Source organism: Rhinopithecus bieti, unplaced genomic scaffold (assembly GCF_001698545.2).
Source record: "Rhinopithecus bieti isolate Rb0 unplaced genomic scaffold, ASM169854v2 scaffold_32081, whole genome shotgun sequence".
Lineage (NCBI taxonomy): Eukaryota > Metazoa > Chordata > Mammalia > Primates > Cercopithecidae > Rhinopithecus > Rhinopithecus bieti.
Genome location: NW_016814436.1, coordinates 6,028,867 through 6,049,741, shown reverse-complemented (window position 1 = coordinate 6,049,741; position 20,875 = coordinate 6,028,867). Strand labels below are relative to the sequence as shown.

Sequence of the window (20,875 nt, the reverse complement as noted above, 5' to 3'; positions counted from 1 at the left end):
AATATGCCAATCATGTCTGCTGAAAAAATATTTCAAAAACAAATAAAATCATGAAAAACATGAGGTTCAAGGCTATGTGTCTGGGGGGCTCAGGTTACTTCACAGCATCCAAGTCCTTTTGGGGATACTGGCCACAATTTGAACTTTCTGAGTACTACGTTCATGTCATGCTTCTCCCCAATAATTACGTACCTACAGCTACTACCGGAAGTTTTACCCTAATCATTTACTGTTACATTTTAAATATAAAGAGTCAAACCCAAAATTTAAAAATGTCTAAAATAATATTGCTTTGTAATAATGGTAATATTTCTAATCCCAAATGAGAAGATACTGTTGTAAGCAAACAGCAAAGCTTAGTTTTTTTGTTTAAATTAACTATTCATTCTCATTACCACAGAATCTGGGTACAGTCTTTTAAGATGTTCCAGAACCTCTGCTCTCTTTTGCTGGCGTTTTCCCTCATGGGTATCAAGCCCAGCGTTCTGCAATTCACTTCTAATAAGATTCAATTCTTCATTAACTTCAGACATTCTTGATTTTGTTTTTTCAATTTCATCCACTAGGGTTTCCTCTTGCTGTTTTTTCTCTTTCAAGCAATCCCTACAAAATAACAACAAATTATATAGCAAAATGATAAACCAAAATTTAGGAATTACCAGGTACAACATACTCTTGTCTGGCATTGCAGGGGAATAGAGCAGTGCTCTATCAATTTTTAAAGGGTAAAAAATGCAATAAACCTGACACCAAACATGGGCAAAAAAGATTTTGCTCATTCTTCATTGATTTGAAAAATGTGGCTGGGCCAGGTGGCTCACTCCTGTAATCTCAGTACTTTGAGAGGCTGAGTGGGTGGATGGCTTGAGTCCAGGAATTTGAGACCAGCCTGGCAACATGGCAAAACCCTGTCTCTACAAAATACAAAAAAATTAGCCAGGTGTGGTGGAACACACCTGTAGTACCAGCTATTCAGGGGGCTGAGGCAGATGGATCACTTGAGCCTGGGGGTGGGTGTAGGTTGCAGTAAGCCATGATCATGCCACTGCACTCCAGTCTGGGCGAGAGTGAGACTCTGTCTCAAAAAAAAGAAAGAAATACATAAATAAGAAAGCTGCAAAGGGTGCAGTGGCTCACACTTGTAAACCCAGCACTTTGGGAGTCCAAAGAGGGTAGATTGCTTGAGTCCAGGAGTTCAAGACCAGCCTGGCCAACATGGTGAAACTCCATCTTTACCAGAAATACAAAAAATTAGCTGGGTGTGATGGCATGCGCCTGTAGTCTCAGCTACAGGCTGAGGTAGGAGAGTTACGTGAGCCCTGGAAGTTGAGGCTACAGTGAGCCATGATTGTGCCACTGCACTCCAGCCTGGGCGATGGGAGTGAGAACCTCTCTCAAAAAAAAAGAAAAGAAAACAGCTGCAAGAAATTTTTTTTACTCTACCTACATGCATGTCTTTGTATACTCCTCTAACTTCTCTATTCGTTTTTTATGATCTTCTATTTGTTCTTTTATTTGTTTTAGATTTCCCTAAAAGAGGAAATGAAATCTAAAATCAATTACAGCAATTCTAAACCAACAAAATTACATGCCTAGAACTTACTATAATATTATAAGCTGTTATAAATTCGAAAGATGTCAAATATAATTATATGAAAACATATCAAAGCAAATTACAGATCAGAGTTCAACTCCTGACTCTTACCATTTGCTAGATATTTGATCTCTAGCGATTTCTCTCTGTAACTTAAAACTTCAAGGAGATTATTTTCAAATATCTATATAGCTCTTATCCCTAACTAATTCACTCAACAAATATATTAGGTTGGTGCAAAAGTACTGCAACTACTTTTGCAACAACCTAAATATATTCACTGGCTACCACGTGATAGGAACTAGAGGTACAGAAACAAGCAGGAAAGAGTCCCTGCGCTCAAAGAACTAATGCCTAGTAGGAGAAACAGACAACTAAATGAGTAATTATACAGTAGAGTGGTATTGTGTTATAATAATATAGGAACCTATAGGGCAACTAATAGGCTTGTGGGTGAGGATTTCACAAAAGTTTTGTTCTATTCACTTTATCATTAAATCCAACTGGAAACTACTACAAGTCTTCTCCACCTGTCTGCAACTACGTATGTTCTTCTTACTGTTTTTTTGTATCCAAAAGACAACAGCAATTCAACCGACACTTGTTGACATCTACTAAGTGCAAGGTTTACAATGGACACAATTAGAATCCTGCCTTTAATAAGCTTCCAGTCTAGTAGAGAGGTACCAATTAATTGTTTTTTTATGCAATCTGACAAAAGCCCTTAGATATAGATAAAAAATTGGCCCAGCACGGTGGCTCAGGCCTGTAATCCCAGCACTGTGCGAGGCTGAAGCAGGCAGATCACCTGAGGTCAGGAGTTCAAGACCAGTTTGACCAACATGGAGAAACCCCGTCTTTACTAAAAATACAAAATTAGCCGGGCATGGTGGTGCATGCCTGTAATCCCAGCTACTCAGGAGGCTGAGACAGGAGAATCGCTTGAACCTGGGAGGTGGAGGTTGTAGTGAGCTGAGATGGCGTCATTGCACTCTAGTCTGGGCAACAAGACCGAAACTCCATATCAAATAATAATAATATTAATAGGTAGTTATATGAGGAAGAAATTATTTTTGGCTTTTCTAGGAGCTGGGATATAAAGAAAAGGAGGGACAGGGAAGGCTTTGCAGTGTTGGTAACTCTAGATTTTAACACGTAAAGATAAATAGATTATTCCAAGAAGAAATTAGCCTGCACAAAGTCAAAAATGTGCAATGTGTATTTTCATAAATCAGCATATAATTTTATAACATATCAATTATACAAATGTTTTAAAAGTAATTCCTGCTATGTTACCACCTTTGTTTTTCTCCTTGCACAAAATACCCTCTTCTACTCACAGAACTATCATAGATTATGCCTTTTATATTTGTATCTTCATCTGCCAAATCACGAAATAAATGAAATGAGGCAGTACAGTGTAAGGTTAAGGAGATTCATTCTGGAGACAGGTACAATAAGGAAATAAAATTTCATTAAGATTAATTCTAAATCATTACTGTACAACCCAAGATACCTGAACTTCTCCATGCCTCCTCTTTTCAAATGCCAGTCTTTCTTCGTCTGTCTTCTGTTCCCATTGCAGTTTTTCCAGTTGTTGAGTCATCGTAGCTACTTTCTTTCTTACTTGTTCCTTAAGTTCTTTATAACGATCCAGCTGCATAAACAGTATTGAAAAATTGCTAAGTCACCTTAATAATCATGACAGCAAATTCTTTGTATGAAATCCCATACTAGAAGATAATTAATCTTCCCAAAAGCTTTATATAAATTAAATCATAATCGACCACCTGCCCAGGGAAAATAATGTGAGCATGAAAGCTTCCTTTTAAAAAACTATTTATTATTTATTTATATTTGAAACTGTTATTTATTTTTATTTTGCTCTGTTGCCCAGGCTAGAGTACAGTGGCACAATCATAGCTCACTGCAGCCTTGGCCTCCTGGACTCAAGTGTTTATCTTATTATTCATAAGATAATTATTTTTTCCTCTCATAAACACCTAAAAGATACATGTGGCTTTGAGGAGACATGATCACTTAATTGACAAGAAGGAAACTAATTACTTAAGGTGCTTTAAAATGTTCAGTGATGAATTAATCTCTAACTTATTATACAAGATTTAATTATAATCAGTAGATGGCAAAAACACGTAATTGACAACCACATTTTTATCATTTATCTTTTATCAATTTTATGATAATCTTTTTTTTTTTTTTTTTTTTTTGAGACGGAGTCTCGCTCTGTCGCCCAGGCTGGAGTGCAGTGCGCAATCTCGGCTCACTGCAAGCTCCACCTCCCGGGTTCACGCCATTCTCCTGCCTCAGCCTCCTGAGTAGCTGGGACTACAGGCGCCCGCCACCGCACCTGGCTAAGTTTTGTATTTTAGTAGAGACAGGTTTCACCGTGGTCTCGATCTCCTGACCTCGTGATCCGCCCGCCTCGGCCTCCCAAAGTGCTGGGATTACAGGCGTGAGCCACCGCGCCCAGCCTGATAATCTTATATCACAATTATATACAAAAATAATTATGACTATGTAAGTAGAAAAAATACATCATTTTCTCTGGATTCTCCTTTCTCTTTTAAGATTTTTGGACGGAGACCTTAGTATAGAGGTTTTCATTGCTTTATTTTAAACAGCCTTTTAGGCTAGGCACAGTGGATCATGCCTGTAATCCCAGCCCTTTGGGAAGCTGAGGCAAGAGGATCACTTGAGCCCAGGAGTTCAAGACCAGCCTGGGCAACACAGTGTGACCTCATCTCTACAAAAACTTTAAAAATTAGCCAGGTGTGGTAGCATGCGCCTGTAGACAGGAGAATAGACTAAGCCCAGGAGTGACACTGTCGTGAACTATGATTGATAGCAGCAGGAGGCAGACAAATCCTAGTCAGACAGGGGTGCGCCCCCAGTGAAACTCAACCTTCAAGACAAAGACAGTTTAAAGCCTAGCTACAAGTCCTGGGTAAATCCCCAGACAAGATTGAGAACCTCTCTTCCTGTTTGGTGTGCTTACCTCTGACTGATCGCTACCTGTCACCTATTTTACATACACCTACCCTTCCCTAATTGGCTTTTCACACTGTTGTACCCACTTTAGAGTGGTGCCTTTATTTTAGCCTTTTTCTGCATACTCACAAACCAATCAGCACACATTCCCCCATTGTGAGTCTATAAAAGCCCCAGACCCAGCTACACTGGGGGAGAAACCACCTGACTTCAGGTAGTGGACGACCTCTTGCATCCCCTCTCTGCTGAGAGCTGTTTCATTACTCAATAAAATTCTTCTTTGCCTTCCTCACTCTTCGATCGCCAGTGTAGCCTCATTCTTCTTAGACACAGGACAAGTACTCAGGACCCACTGAACGTGGGTACAGAGAAGGCTGAAACACTGTGGCCTTCTGCCCTCTGCTGGCAGAGGGCAGCTGCCCCACATGACAGGAAGCAGTGGCGGGGCTGACTCAGCCCTGGAGCTGAGGGCCAGAGTGGGCCAAGAGGCTGACAGAGCTGTTAACACGCAACCATCCTTCAGGCTGCAGACAGGACTAAAGAGCTAATTAGTACACCGTAACAACTCCTCTGGTGCTTTGGGGTCATGAGCACCCTTGCCTGGGTGCCACTGTGTTCCCCTCATCTGGACGCCAGAGCCCACTGTGGAAGTGGCTTGCGACATGCCTGGTCCAGCTCCAAGCACCGCATGGAGCCTGCTTCCTTGCTGGTACTTGGAACAGGTGGCTGGAAACTAAACTTGCTTGCTCACACACCCTCTTCTGCTAGGGGCTGAGTGAACGGTCGTGGCAGCTGTGGGATTCGCACCAGAGTGTAGGCTAGGTGCAGCCTGGCAAGCTGAGTGGACGGGGTGTCTCCTGCAGTGAATGTGGGACCAAGCAAGGCCTAGAAGCAAGGCCTGGGCAAGGGTGTCACCAACCGAGGGTCTCTGGCTGACAAAGTGACTGAGAAAAATCCTGCATCGGCCAGGCATGGTGGCTCATGCCTGTAATCCCCGCACTTTGGGAGGCTGAGGCGGGTGGATCACCTGAGGTCGGGAGTTTGAGACCAGCCTGACCAACATGGAGAAACCCTGTCTCTACTAAAATACAAAATTAGCCAGGCATGGTGGCGCATGCCTGTAATCCCAGCTACTCAGGAGGCTGACGCAGGAGAATCACTTGAACCCAGAAGGCGGAGGTTGCAGTGAGCCAAGACCACACCATTGCACTCCAACGTGGGCAACAAGAGTGAAACTCCGTCTCAAAAACAAACAAAAAAAATCCTGCATCATGATCATGCCACTGCACTCCAGCCTGAGTGACAGAGCGAGACCCTATCTCTACAAAATTAAAATTAAAAATAAATAAATTTAGATTCTGTATACAGGCTGAAAAATTTAAATCCCCACAATTTACACTGAGGATAATCTCTTAAAATATCAGAGAGGTCATCTTTTAAATTTTTTTCTAATTCAAAGAAGCTGAAATAATAGAAACATAAGATTTCCCCTAAGTTGACCATTTTTACCTGACTGGCTTCCAGTTCAATGTCTCGCCCTTTACGTAAAATTTCTTCCTCAATCTGTTTTTCAAAACTTCTCCATGCACCATCTAAATCAGCCAGCTCTGTCTCCAGGGCTTTTATATCATCTTCCTGTTTAGAACATTGTTTTTCGCTGTCCTTTATTGATTTCTTAGCCACATCTAATTTCTTAAGGTGGTGAGAAGTGTTTTCTTTGGCTTTAATGTACTGAGGCCTCTTCTGATTTAAAAGGGTTTCAAGTGACCTGAAAAGGGAAAAACATTTGCTTTAAAGAAAATTTCATTTCTTTAATATATAAAGGGAAGAAGTTGTTTTGATCAAACCACTTTAAAAAAGAAATCCTAAAATCGACTTTCAGAGACTGTAAGCAGATCAGTGGTTGCCAAAGGTTGAGCAAGGTCAGTGGGAGGGTTGAATAAAGCACAGGATCACTTTTGAGAGTGGTACTGTAGTGGTAGACACTTGACACTATGAATTTGCCAAAACCTATATTACTTTATAGCACCAAGAATGAACCTTAATGTAAGCAAATTAAAAAATAATCACTCAGGAGGCTAAGGGATCCTAGATGGAATGTAGAATGTAATAAAAGAATCTAACTTTATTACAAATGTAGAAACAACCTTCCTGAAGTGGTAGAAGGAAAACATGCTGACCAAATTCTAGAAATAAGTAGTCTGTAAGACTAAAAACAAAAGAATTGTACATAAGTACTTGGTAACATATAGTTACAAAGATGCTTTCCAAGGGGTACAGGTTAACAATTCTGACACTATTACACATGATTACTGGAACCGCACAATTAAGCAAATGGATGGCAGATGGTAGAAGCCAGATTTCCCATTGTTGAAGTGGGAGGTTACAGATAAGCAAGAGAAGGCTAGAATGATTAATGTGGTAATGGCTTAGAATTGGGAGATATCAATATGAACTCATGTTTAGCTTAATATAGATGGTCACATATGAAAATATTTATAGCTATGTGTATAAATAGTATACACACGTATTTCCTAGTTCCAACAGCTGAGAAAGCCTAGAAGCAAGGACACTCCAGTAACAAGGAACACACCTACCACCTAGATGTTGGTTCCCAATACTATTCTCCAATAAAAGGAACCAGGGTTCCTTGGAGAGCCTGGGGCAGGCTCACACAAGCTGGGGCAAGCTGATGCTTGGACTGCCTTACACAAGATGACACTAGAAGATATTCATCTTCTAGAAAGTAAGGAAGAGCTCCAAAAAAAATTACAATAATGAGAATATTTCAAAGGGACACAGGAGCCAACTCAAAGAGTTCTTAGTGGCCAGAGCAGGAACAATCTAAGCAACAAAATCAACAATGTAATATTGGATTATAACTCCAAGTGTAAAATATCCATAAATCTATACTGATGTAAATAACAATTAATTTAATTTTAAAATAAGTAAGTAGAGACAAATCTGTGCAGAATTCCAAATAAATCATGTAGATACTTTGCCCTCAAGGTAAAACATAACTCTCCCTACTCCTTAAGTGTGGGCTATGCATAGTGACTTCCTCTCAAAGATTACAGTATGAAAAGGGAGAAAAACTTATAGTGGAGAAACATGACAAACACTACTTCAGTCAGGTGATCAAGGTCAACATCAACAGTGATACCATGTTGATATGACATATGATATACTATATGATAAATGTCATGTGACATACATAATACACTGACACTCTAATAGAATCTAACGCGAATGACATTTTACTTCTGTGGTCTTCCTCCCCACAGTCTGTATCTTCAGTCTAATTATGAGAAAACCATCAGACAAATTCCAGTTGAAAGATGTTCTACAAAAAAACTGACCAATATTCCTCAAAATTGTCAAGCTCATCAAAAACAAGAACTGTCACAGCTAAAAGGTGCCTAAGGAGACATATAACTAAATGTAATATGGTATTTTGGATCATTAAAAGGACATTAGGCAAAAACTGAGAAAATATGTATAAAGTATGGACTTTAGTTAATGTATCAATATTAGTTTATTAATTGACAATGTATCATAATAATGTAAGATGTTAATAACAGCAGAAACTGAGTGTTGGGAATATGGGACTGATACAGGAGCAAAAAATAAATTATTTAGGCAGATAGTGAAGGTTAAGAGAGTTCTCAGCAGAGCTTCCCTTTTAACAAAAGCAGCCCCAAATCATTTCTTTTATAACAAAGAGGAGCCTGAAAAGTCAAGCTACAAACATACATAAGCAAGCTGGAAGCTTGTACGAGTGAATGCCAGCAGCTGAGCCAACAGAAAAGGGCTACCCAGAAGCCAGCTAAGTTCAACATGAAGGCGCCATCTTCCCTTTTCTTTGTCACCATGTGTACAGTAGAAAAGTTGGCAACATGGTATCAGCCAGGTACAGAATCTGCATAATAAAAAATTAGGGTGGGTGGCCAGCTTCTTTGTGTGCTATGCAAATGGCACACCTAGTCCTAACCAGTTCTTCACGTGCTCTGCAAATGGCATACCTAGTGTGAGCAATCCTTCATGCCCTAAATCAGACACCACCTCCTCAAGCTCATCTACAAAACCTCCTGTACTTCGCTGTGGACCAGAAGACCTGATCGGGAGCCCCTCTCTCTGTATGAAAGAAAGCTTTTCTCTTTCTTTCACCTATTAAACCTCCACTCTTAACCTCACTCCTTGTGTGTCTGCATCCTTGATTTCCTTCGTGTGAGGCAATGAACCTCGGGTATTACCCCAAACAACGCCACTTCAGGACCATTCTTTTTTTTTTTTTTTTTTTTGAGGCGGAGTCTCGCTCTGTCGCCCGGACTGGAGTGCAGTGGCCAGATCCCAGCTCACTGCAAGCTCCGCCTCCCGGGTTTACGCCATTCTCCTGCCTCAGCCTCCCGAGTAGCTGGGACTACAGGCGCCCGCCACCTCGCCCGGCTAGTTTTGTATTTTAGTAGAGACGGGGTTTCACCGTGTTAGCCAGGATGGTCTCGATCTCCTGACCTCGTGATCCGCCCGTCTCGGCCTCCCAAAGTGCTGGGATTACAGGCTTGAGCCACCGCGCCTGGCCACTTCAGGACCATTCTATACTATTTTTTCTTTTCCTTGAGATGGAGTCTCACTCTGTCACCCAGACTGGAGTGCTGTAGTGCGATCTCAGCTTACTGCAAGCTCCACCTCCTGGGTTCATGCCATTCTCCTGCCTCAGCCTCCCAAGTAGCTAGGACTACAGGCGCCTGCCACCATGCCCAGCTAATTTTTTGTATTTTTAGTAGAGATGAGGTTTCACCATGTTAGCCAGGATGGTCTCGATCTCCTGACCTTGTGATCCACCCGCCTCGGCCCCCCAAAGTGCTGGGATTACAGGCGTGGGCCACTGCACCTGGCCTATACTATCTTTATAATTTTTCCGTATATCTAAAAGTATTCCAAAGTAAAAGCTTATTTTAAAATCAATTTTCAAAGTGTCACTTATATTATTTCCTCTGTCAATCTACATATCACCCAACTGTTAATATTGACTTTTAAAACTCACTTTAATTCTTTTCTGTTTGTTGTAGTTGTCTAGTTAGAATTCCATGTTCCTTTTTCCTGGCTTTAACTATGTTTTCATGATGAGACAAAGACTCTCTTGTGACACTCAAATCCCTTTTCACATGCTCTAACTTGGTGTTCAAGAAATCAATCTTTTTCTCATTATGGTATAGTTGAAAAAGCTGCAGTTGTATCTTGTTCATTTTCAGTTCTTCAAGGAGACTCTGGTAACGTTCTGCCTATAAAAGAGTATAATTCAACAGCAGTTAAAAGGGAGTATATTTTTCATAAACTCAACTATTGTACCAACAAATTAACTAATGAATTCTTATTTGTCATTAGGACATAATATCCTTGCCAAAAGTAGCATAATTTGGCGAGGGTTTCTGAATATACTTTTTAAATAACCCAATAAACCAGTAAATGATGTTGTATTCTTGTGCTCAGTGGTATGATGATAAGAACAATGGGCCGGGCACGGTGGCTCAAGCCTGTAATCCCAGCACTTTGGGAGGCCGAGACAGGCGGATCACAAGGTCAGGAGATCGAGACCATCCTAGCTAACACGGTGAAACCCCGTCTCCACTAAAAAATACAAAAAAAAAACTAGCCGGGTGAGGTGGCGGCGCCTGTAGTCCTAGCTACTCGGGAGGCTGACGCAGGAGAATGGCGTAAACCCGGGAGGCAGAGCTTGCAGTGAGCCGAGATCCGGCCACTGCACTACAGCCTGGGCGACAGAGCGAGACTCCATCTCAAAAAAAAAAAAAAAAAAGAACAATGAAGTGGCGTGCATTCACCTGGGTCCCTTTTGTCTGGACCTGTGAGCTTGACAACTCAATCAGTATTTCTGGCACCAGCTTCCTCCTTTGTAAACTGAAAGAAGAGTGTGATATGACTAATAAAGTGCTAGCAACTTTAAATTCAGTGACTCCAAGAAAATTCCTACTACAGGAAGTAGTTTTTCCACTGATAAAACAGGACTCTTACAATGCTAAATGATATGTGAAAAATAATAATTTCCTTAACATCTGTGCTATTAAAGAAATAAAGGAACAGATTACCTCAAGAGGAGCTCCTAATCAATACTGGAAGTATTTCAAGTAACAGGCTATCCGCTAGGATGTTGTAAAAAGACAATTAGGAAGTTGTTTTGTTCTAACTGTCCTTAAAATGTTTAAATTCTGCAATTCAGTATATTGTGATTACTACAGTCTGACTTCCACTGCGGCCACTCCTTTCCACTAACAAAACCAAGGACAAGTTTTGTTAGGACACATTCGAAAATATGAAGGACACATTCGAAAATATGAAGACACAGAGAAACATCACTAATAAGAAACATCCACTTTTCATTTACTTCTTCAAATATGTATCGAGTACTATGTGCCAGGTGCTGGTCTATGCATTGGCAATACAGCAGAAAATAAGACAGACTATCCCTGATCTTGTTTGTTTGTTTGAGACAGAGTTTTGTTCTCTCACCCAGGCTGGAATGCAATGGCACGATCACAGCTCATTGTAGCCTCGACCTCCTGGGCCCAAGAGATCCTTCTGCATCAGCCTCCTGAGTGGGTGGTCTCCTCCCTTACCACCACACCTGGCAAATGTTTTAATTCTTATTTTTGTAGAGATGAGGTCTCACTATGTTGCCCAGGCTAGTCTCGAACTCCTGGGCTCAAGGGATGCTCCCACCTTGGCCTCCCAAAGTACTGGGATTAAAGATGTGAGCCACCATACCCAGCCCAACCCTGCTCTCATGCAGTTTATATTCCAGTTATTCTAATGGGGAGAAGAGAGGAAGAAAAGTCAGAGAATAAACACGAGGACCAAACTCTGACCTTTTTTCTTCTCTTGCCCAAATTTCTATCTAAGGAGCCTGGGGAATCTGCTCTACAAAGTGTCATCAGAGAGTTTTTTTTTTTTTTTTTTTTTTTTTTTTTGAGACAGAGTCTCACTCTGTCACCCAGGCTAAAGTAGCGCAGTGGTGCCATCTCGGCTCACTGCAACCTTTGCCTTTTCGGTTCAAGTGATTCTCCTGCCTCAGCCTCCTGAGTAGCTGGGATTACAGGCATGTGCCACCACGCCCGGCTAATTTTTCTATTTTCAGTAGAGACGAGGTTTCTCCATGTTGGCCAGGCTGGTCTGAAACTCCTGACCTCAAGTGATCCGCCCGCCTCCGTCTCCCAAAGTGTGGGGATTACAGGTGTGAGCCACCACGCTCGGCCAGAAGGGTTTTATTCAACCCTATATAATATAGCTTACTTTCCAACCTGATGCTGGCATAGTATCACATGACAGATAAGGAAAGAAATTAAAATATTTTAACTGCAAATATGTTTCTTTGCCGTATCTTGAAATAGCCCTGCAAAGTTGTCTCTTGTGGGGAAAAATCTACATTCTGTAGAGAATCCCCTTTTCCTTTTCCAAGCCTCTTTTCCTGAACCAGGAGACAATCAACTAAGAGTCCCATACCTTTTTAAGTCTGATAAGAAACATTTACAATCTATTCTCTCTGAAGCCTGCTACCTGGAGGCTTCATCTGCATAACAAGAACATTGGTCTCTACAATCCCTTATCTTAACCCAGACATTTCCTTTCTGCTGATTCCAGGTCTTTATATAAGACTCTTTCAACCAACTGCCAATAAGAAAATCTTTGAATCCACCTGGAAACCCCACTCCCCCTCCTTTCCAGAATGAACCAATGTACATCTTACAAGCATTGACTGATGTCTTATAGCCCCTAAAATGTATAAGACCTAGCTGTGGCCTGACCACTTTGGACACATGTTCTCAGGATCTCCTTAGAGCTGTGTCACAGGCCATGGTCACTCATATTTGGCTCAGAATAAGTCTCTTCAAATATTTTACAGAGTTTGACTCTTTGTTGACAGACAAACAAATAATAAACAACATAATTTTATACAGCAATAAATGCTACAAAGAAACAAAATAGGGCAATGTGCTAGTACAAGGGAGAGGGTGCTAATTTAGATTGGAGGAATGAACAGTAAATGCCTAACTGAGAAAATGGCTTTTTAATAAAAACATGAATGAGAGACTACCAGGTATGCAAAATCAGGCATACAGCTATCTAGGCAGAGGAAATAGCAAAAGTCCCAGAATAGAAAGAAGTTTGTTGTGTTCAACACATAACAAAGGTCAAAGTGGCAGCAAAGCACAGGAAGTTAAGGCTCAAGAGGTAAACAGGGACAAGACCAGTACGCTTTATAAGAGACAAGATTATCAGTACGGTGAGAAGCACTGCACTGGAAGGTTTTATGCATGGAAAGTTAGGATCTGATTTGAGTTTCAAAAATACCACTTTAACTACAACCGAAGACAAGGTACTCTATTAGGCATTGTGAAGCGGCCCAAGAAATGTACAGAGATACATTTGCATGTAATGTGCTCATGGCTGCCTGGGAGCTTCCCAAGACACTTTCAGGGAGTCCTTGAAAGCAAAATTATTTTCATAATAATACTAAGACTTTATTTGTCTGTTTCAATGTGTTGACACTTGCACTGACAGTGTGGATAAAATTGCTAGGCCTTAACATAAGTAAGATTTAACACAGAAGTGTTTATGAGAATCCAGCTGTCTTTTATTAAGTTAGACATTAAGGAAATTATAAAAGTGGTAGAACAATGTCTACTGTTTCGGAAAATATAGTCATCTTTCATAAAAATGCTATTTATGTTAACATGTAATGAGTTTATTGCTATTTTACAGGGATCATTAAAACAGTTTTAAATTTCCAGTGTTAATTTCAAATACAATAAATATTAATAGATATAACACATATGAACAAAACTCCTTGGGGTCCTCAATAATTTTAAGAGCATAAGGGGTTTAATATCCAAACATCTGAGAGCCTTTGCTACATAAGACATAAACCCCTCAAGCTTGTTTTCAGTTGGGAAAATCAGACATTTTTCTAGTTCAGGCTGTCCTGCCTATTCAGAAAGAAAAACTCAAATAGTGGGAAATATATAAAAAAGTTTATCTTAATGAATATTGGGCTTTAATTGTCTTATACTACTAAATTAATCTTCTTGGTAACCCCAAGCCCATATCTAGTGATTCTAATATAGAAAATTTGGTATCCAATACTTAATGGTTACATCTTCATGACATCTTACCTCTTCCTTCTCTAATTTTGCATGTCTGCGCTCTGCCGCTACATTTTTTTTCTTATTAAAATTAAACTGTGCATCCTCGTCGGCTTTTTGTAACTTTCTTTTCTTTTCTTCGTATTCTCCTATAAGCTCTCCTGAAGTGCTGATTTCTTCAAAAAACTGTGTCCTTTCTTTGGGTTTCTTCAATGAAATCGACTCTACAGTTCCCTTTTAAAAACAGTAATGCACACCAACACATAAAATATAGTGATGTGTTTTCAAAATTCTGAATCAAATAAACTACTACAGCTACTTACCTGAAAAACTAAACAATTTTGTCCTTTGGCTATTATGCCTATCTTTTCTAACTCTGCAATGTAAACAGAACGACTCACAAGACTATCATCAAAGTGAAATTCTGAGCATCCCCCTAAAATAAAAGAATAAAAAGCCTGTTAAAAAATATATAAATACCAGATATATCTCAAAATCCACTGAAAGTTTAATAAAATTACTTTTCTTATTGAAATGGCCAGTTATATAATAACATACACGGGAATAAATGCATTTAATGAGTCAACAAATATTAAGTGTCTATTACATGTCAAGGTCTATTTTACAGTGGCAAACAAAACACATGAAAGTCTCTGATCTGAGTCAGGATGTAAAAGGAAAATAAATCTCAGAACTCCCAACTCACTAAGCCAAAGGGAAAAGTTGAGCTGGAAACTAGGTCATGCAAACTTGCCTCCTATTTTGTTCCTAAATAAGGTAGCTATAAAGATTAAACAACAACAACAACAACAACAACAAAAACTGCATGCCTCCCTCACAATTTACCCGCAGGGAAATTCCTTGTGAGCCCCAAGATCTTTACCCTAAAACAGTTCTATTGAATTTCAACCTAACAATATAAAATGACAGCTTATCTTCACATGTACAGGACAAAGGACAGAACTCAAAGTCATCCCTCTGCTCATCTGAGATAAATGCATATCTGATTGTCTCCTCTGCCCTATCTTTATCTTTTTTTTTCTGAGACAGGGTCTTGCTGTGTTGCCCAGGTTGGAGTGCAGTGGCGCAAACTTGGCTCACTGTATCCTAGACCTCCCAAACTCAAGTGATCTTCCCAACTTAGCCTCCTAAGTACTGGGACTACAGGCTCACGCTACTACACACAGCTAATTTTTGTACAGACAGGGTCTCATGACGTTACCCAGGCTGGTCTCAAACTCCTGAGTTCAAGCAATCCTCCCGCTGTGGCCTCACAAAGTGCTGCGATAACAGGCGTGAGCCACCATGCCCAGCCTATATTATCTTATATAAAAATGCAGATTCACTGAGCTAGCATAAGGCATGAATGACTCTGCCTCTACCCCCATCACATGTGAACAACTGATCAAAGGCTCAAATAATTCAACTGCTGGTCTCTTATCCATCCACACCTTTAAAAAAAATTTCTTCCTCTTTCCCCAATCCTCGCCCTTTTCCTGTAAATACATATATACACACACACAAATTCAAACATTTCACTCAAGTTGCTTTTTGGTGGTAGAAAAAACTGTCTATAAAAGCCAAAAATGTGCATACAATTTGTTCATCACTAAGAAAAACTGATAAACATAAAGAACCTCAAGAATAAATGTTAAGATTTCTCTGTCTTCAAGGTACTCCCTCCTTCATCTTAACTAAATATCCAGATTTTAAAATGTTATTTGACAGTAGGGGGATTTGAACTTATGTCTGTTAAGGAAACACAAACATAATTGGAGAATTATGTGGCGAATCAAACAGGTTCTGTTACTTGCTTCTGAGATATGCTATGCAAGAGAAAAAAAGAACTCTAGCTCATTATGCCAGAATAATAAACCATACCCTCCAAAAAAAGAAAAAACGGGCAATCTTACTTGACTTGAAAAATAAAATGAAAAAAATTTTATAAAAAAATACCTCGGATAATCCTTGTAAATGTTTTCTCTTCACCACTTTCCTCCACATATACAATTTTTACACTTGCAGAAGAAGAAATAGGTTTTCCAATATGTGCTCCATGAATGAGTTCTTGAATATTTTTCACTCTTAAATTAGCTGTTTTCTCTCCCATTACAAAACTAAGTGCATCCATTACATTAGATTTTCCTGGGGAAGAAAAGAGAAAAAACACTATACATTCTTAATGATAAAAAGCCCTGCCCAGAGCTGAACAAACCGTCACCAATCGAAGTGAAATATAGCCAATAGACATGTCCTTTTTAATCAATGTTCAAAATGCATGACTGAAATATCTGATGTAGAAAATTTGCTTCTTCCACGCATCCATTGTAGACTATTAAGAGGTCTAAATTTAAGGACTAAAATATATGTATCTAAATCCCAGCTCTCTTCCATTATTAGGTATCACACCATGGCAAATCATTTAACTTCAGAGTTTCAGTTATCCTCATTTTATAAATATGGAAACTATCACCTAAAGCATTGGTGCAGCAACAAATCCTCATATACTCTAAAAAAAGAGAGGCTAAGGCTGGGCGCAGTGGCTCACACCTGTAATCCCAGCACTTTGGGAGGCCAAGGTGGGCATATCACCTGAGGTCAAGAGTTCGAGACTAGCCTGGCCAACATGGTGAAACTTCCTCTCTACCAAAAAATATAAAAAATAGCTGGGCTTGGTGGCACGGACCTGTAGTCCCAGCTACTCAGGAGGCTGAGGCAAGAGAATCACTTGAACCTAGGAGGCAGTGGTTGCAGTGAGCTGAGACTGCGCCACTGCACTCCAGCCTGGGCAATGAGACTCCAACTCAAAATAAATAAATAAATAAACAAACAAACAAACTAAGAGAAGCTAACTAAATCCAGGATCTTTTCAAGGGCTAAATTAAAATTGTTTATGATTGGTATGAGATGGTGCTACAGAAAATTTATATAGCAGGATTGATACTGTTATCTTTTGAAAGTCCTACTTACAAGGTTGGCTGGCTTACAGGGATTTGGATTTGGATGTTGGGAGGGTTTCTAACATTCCCTATTAAGAATGGTTCACTGTGCCTAAACTACCTGTGCAAACAATATGATTTAATCTGAACAAGTGCTTTCTTTCTAGGATTCTGGAATATTATAATTTCTTTTGAGGAAGATCTGGCCTAAGAAGATTCTGGAACTTGGGTACAAGATAGGCAAACCATGCCTATGTGACAATCTCCCGATAAAAACGCTGCACATTGAGTCTTGAGTGAGGTTCCCTGGTGGGCAACACTTCACATGTGTGGACTAGCTGCTGGAGGAATGAAGCACTGAGTGACACCAATGGGTAAGGACTTAGAATCTTGCACCTGGTTTCCTAAGACTTTACCCCATATACCCTGTCCCTTTGCTGAGTTTGCTTTGTATTTTTTCACTGTAATAAATAACAGTATTGAGTCAAACTATATGTAGAATCCTGTGAGTTTTCCCAACAAATTACTGAACCTAAGGGTAGTTGTGGGCATTCCTAATCCCAATGTTAAATCTGTTACCCAATCATTGGCCCATAATTTTCTCTAAGACAATTTCAAGGTGCAACGTCAATGCAGCTGTCACCATCTCTATTAATTTATTTCCCCTTTTCACATCCCTTCCCCTATATCCACAGAGCAGTTTAAACTTTCAGGCTGGGTGCAGCAGCTCACGCCTGTAATCCCAGCACTTTGGGAGGCCGAGGCAGGAAGATCACCTGAGGTCAGGTATTTGAGACTAGCCTGACCAACATGGTGAAACCTCATCTCTACTAAAATACAAAAAATTAGCCAGCTGCGTTAGCATGCACCTGTAATCCCAGCTACTCGGGAGGCTGAGGCAGGAGAATCGCTTGAACCCATAAGACAGAGGTTGCAGTGAGCTGATATTACACCACTGTACTCCAGCCTGGGCAAGAGAGCAAGACTCCATCTCAAGACAAAATAAATAATTTTCAATGCCAAAAGTAGGAAAGTAACATGAACAAAGCAAAGAAATACTATCAGCCTCTGGAAATATGGCTTAGTTCTAGGTTTAGGGTCTTTCTAAAAAGAACTAGAAATAAATTGCTGCAAATTTATTTAGCTGAGTTTCAGTCAACTAACAGATATGAAATGGCTTTTTTGGGTTAATGGATAATCTGCACATTGAGGGCTATTATTGTAAGACAGTGAAAATGGGACAAGGTAAACATTCATTGAATTATTAGGTAATTCAAGTATAAGTAACAGAACTAAACAGAAACTTTTAAAATCAATGTCATTATTTAAATCTGCCTAAAATAAATCTCATCCAAATCCATTTATTCCATTAAATTTCATTAATATTGTCCCTGCGTAATAAAGGTTATAGTCTGTCAAGAGACTCAAGGCAGCATAACACACCACAAAGTGGCAACAACCCAAACATCTATCGACTGATGAACGGATAAACAAAATGTAGTGGATCTATACAGTAGAATATTATTTGAAAACAAGAAGGACATAAGTACTAATAAGTAACATAGATGAACCTGAAAAACATTCTACTAAGTGAAAGAAGTCAGACACAAAAGGCCATATATTGTCTGATTGTATTTATACGAAATGTCCCATATAGGTAATTTCATAGAGATAGAAAGTAGACTAGTAGATGCAAGGCGCTAGGTGGAGAGGAGATAACGGGGAGTGATTACTAATGAGTACAAGGTTTCTTTGGGGGTAATGAAAATGGAAGTAGATGGTGATGATGGTTGCACAACTTTTGAATATACTAAAAACCACTGAACGGTGCATTTTATTTATTTTATTATTTACTTATTTATTTATTTCGAGATGGAGTCTTGCTCTGTCGTCGCCCAGGCTGGACTGCAGTGGCACGATCTCAGCTCACTGCAACCTCCGCCTCCCAGGTTCAAGCGATTTTCCTGCCTCAGTCCCCCAAGTAGCTGGGACTACAGGTGTGCGCCACCACGCCAGGCTAATTTTTGTATTTTTAGTAGAGATGAGGTTTCACCATGTTGTCCAGGCTGGTCTTGAACCCCTACCTCCAGTGATCTGCCTGCCTCAGCCTCCCAAAGTGCTGGAATTACAGGTGTGAGCCACCGTGCCAGGACTTATTTTTTTGTTTTGAGACGGAGTCTTGCTCGTTTGCCCAGGCTGAAGTGCAGTGGCACAGTCTTGGCTCACTGCAACTGCCACCTCCCGGGTTCAAGTAATTCTCCTGCCTCAGTCTCCCAAGTAGCTGGTATTACAGGCATGTACCACCACCCCCAGCTAATGTTTGTATTTTTAGTAGAGACGGGGGTTTCACTATGTTGGCCAGGCTGGTCTCAAACTCCTGACCTCAGGTGATCCGCCCACCTCGGCCTCCCAAAGTGCTGGGATTATAGGCATGAGCCACTGTGCCCGGCCAATATTATTTTATATTTATCTTATTTATTTTATTTTAGAGTCCGAGTCTCGCTCTTGTTACCCAGGCTGGAGTGCAGTGGCGCGATCTTGGCTCACTGCAACCTCTGCCTCCCAGGTTCAAGGGATTCTCCTGCCTCAGCCTCCTCAGGAGTTGGGATTATAGGTACATGCCACCACACCCGGCTAATTTTTGTAATTTTAGTAGAGACAGAGCTTCACCATGTTGGTCAGGCTGGTCTCGAACTTCTGATCTCATGATCCACCCGCCTCGGCCTCCCAAAGTGCTGGAATTACAGGTGTGAGCCACCGCGCCCAGCATATATATATATACACATATATATATACACACACACACATATATATACACACACATATATATATACACACACACATATATACACACATATATATACACACACACACACATATATATATATATATATATATTTTTTTTTTTTTTTTTGACAGAGTCACACTGTGTCGCCCAGGCTGGAGTGCAATGGCGTGATCTCAGCTCAATGCAACTTCCACCTCCCAGGTTCAACCGATTCTCCTGCCTCAGCCTCCAGAGTAGCTGGGATTACAGGCACTCGCCACCACACCCGGCTAATTTTTGTGTTATTAATAGAGACCTTCGCAAGTCCTCTGGCCTCTCCAGCCCTCAGTTTCCCCAACTATAAAATGGGGATAGCAGCCACGTGCCATGGCTGAGCAAAGACGGTGTTGCCAGGAACTTAGCAAAAGCTCAGTAACCCGAGTCATCATCATCACTGCATTCCTGGGTAGAAACTCCCTTGGATCCAATGGTGGTTCTGGCTGCTCGGAACCCATTACCCCCTCGACAGCTCCCTCTCACTTCAGCTTCGGAGGAGAAGGGAAAAGGGACGAGAGTGACCAGGGCCGAGGGCCAGAGCAGTCCCAGAAGCAGGAGTGCGGGCAGAGAACAGGGCCCGGGGCCGGACTGGGGCGGAGAGGAGGGGCCAGGACCCCCAGGGTGGGGGGCGAGGGTGGGCGCCCCAGGGTGGGGGACAAGGGTTGGGAGCCCTGAGATGAAGGGCGAGGGCCGGGGCTGAGGCGGGGTGGGGTCCCCCAGGGTGTGGGACGAGGGCCGGGAGCCAGGAGGTGGAGGGCGACAGTGGGGCCCGAGGGGAAGCGTCGGGACCTCTGAGGCGGGGGGCGAGGGTGGGGACCCAGGTGGGGCGGAGGGACAAGGGTCAGGACCTGGGAGGCGAGGGGCGAGGGCCAGGGCTGAGGTGGGGTGACGGGCAGGGGCTGGGCCAGGGCCAGGCCAGGATCCGGTCAGGGTCAGGACTGGAAGCGGAAGGCCGGCCAGGCGCCCGCAGCAGCCGCCCACACCCCACAAGCCACGTGTGGCCTGGACGCCTGGGGCGGCGGACGCGCTCCGGTGGCGCCCTGAGCTGCTCAGTTACCAGAGCCATTGGGGCCGATGATGCAGGTGAACCTCCGGAAGGGGCCAATGACCTGGCGGCCCCGCCAGGACTTGAAGTTTTCCACCAGCAGCAGCTCCAGGTGGCCCATGGCGCCACCCTCCCCGCCTCACCCGCGTCCTCAAGCGCCCGCGGTAAAAGCGCGGGAAGGGATTCGCCAAGTGTCGCGAGAAGAGAGCGAGTCGCGGGGAGCGCGGAGTCGTTCCTTAGCAACGAGTTGTTGACATTTCCGAGGGAGCGGGAGCGTCAGCACCTCTGAGGCGTAGCTGGGAGCCGGAC

At 41.7% G+C, this 20,875-nt stretch overlaps 1 protein-coding gene across 1 annotated transcript in view; it reads right to left on the bottom strand.

Moving 5' to 3' along the window:
* The window catches only part of SMC1B (structural maintenance of chromosomes 1B), a 72,354-nt gene extending 51,605 nt beyond the window's left edge, over nucleotides 1-20,749 (bottom strand). The window contains 9 exon segments of the mRNA XM_017850849.1: nucleotides 396-603; nucleotides 1,448-1,530; nucleotides 3,111-3,251; nucleotides 6,113-6,371; nucleotides 9,644-9,885; nucleotides 13,789-13,992; nucleotides 14,082-14,194; nucleotides 15,715-15,903; nucleotides 20,579-20,749. Coding sequence (XP_017706338.1) covers nucleotides 396-603; nucleotides 1,448-1,530; nucleotides 3,111-3,251; nucleotides 6,113-6,371; nucleotides 9,644-9,885; nucleotides 13,789-13,992; nucleotides 14,082-14,194; nucleotides 15,715-15,903; nucleotides 20,579-20,687 — 1,548 coding nt within the window. The 5' untranslated portion in view covers nucleotides 20,688-20,749.
* Nucleotides 20,750-20,875: the final 126 nt, after the last annotated feature.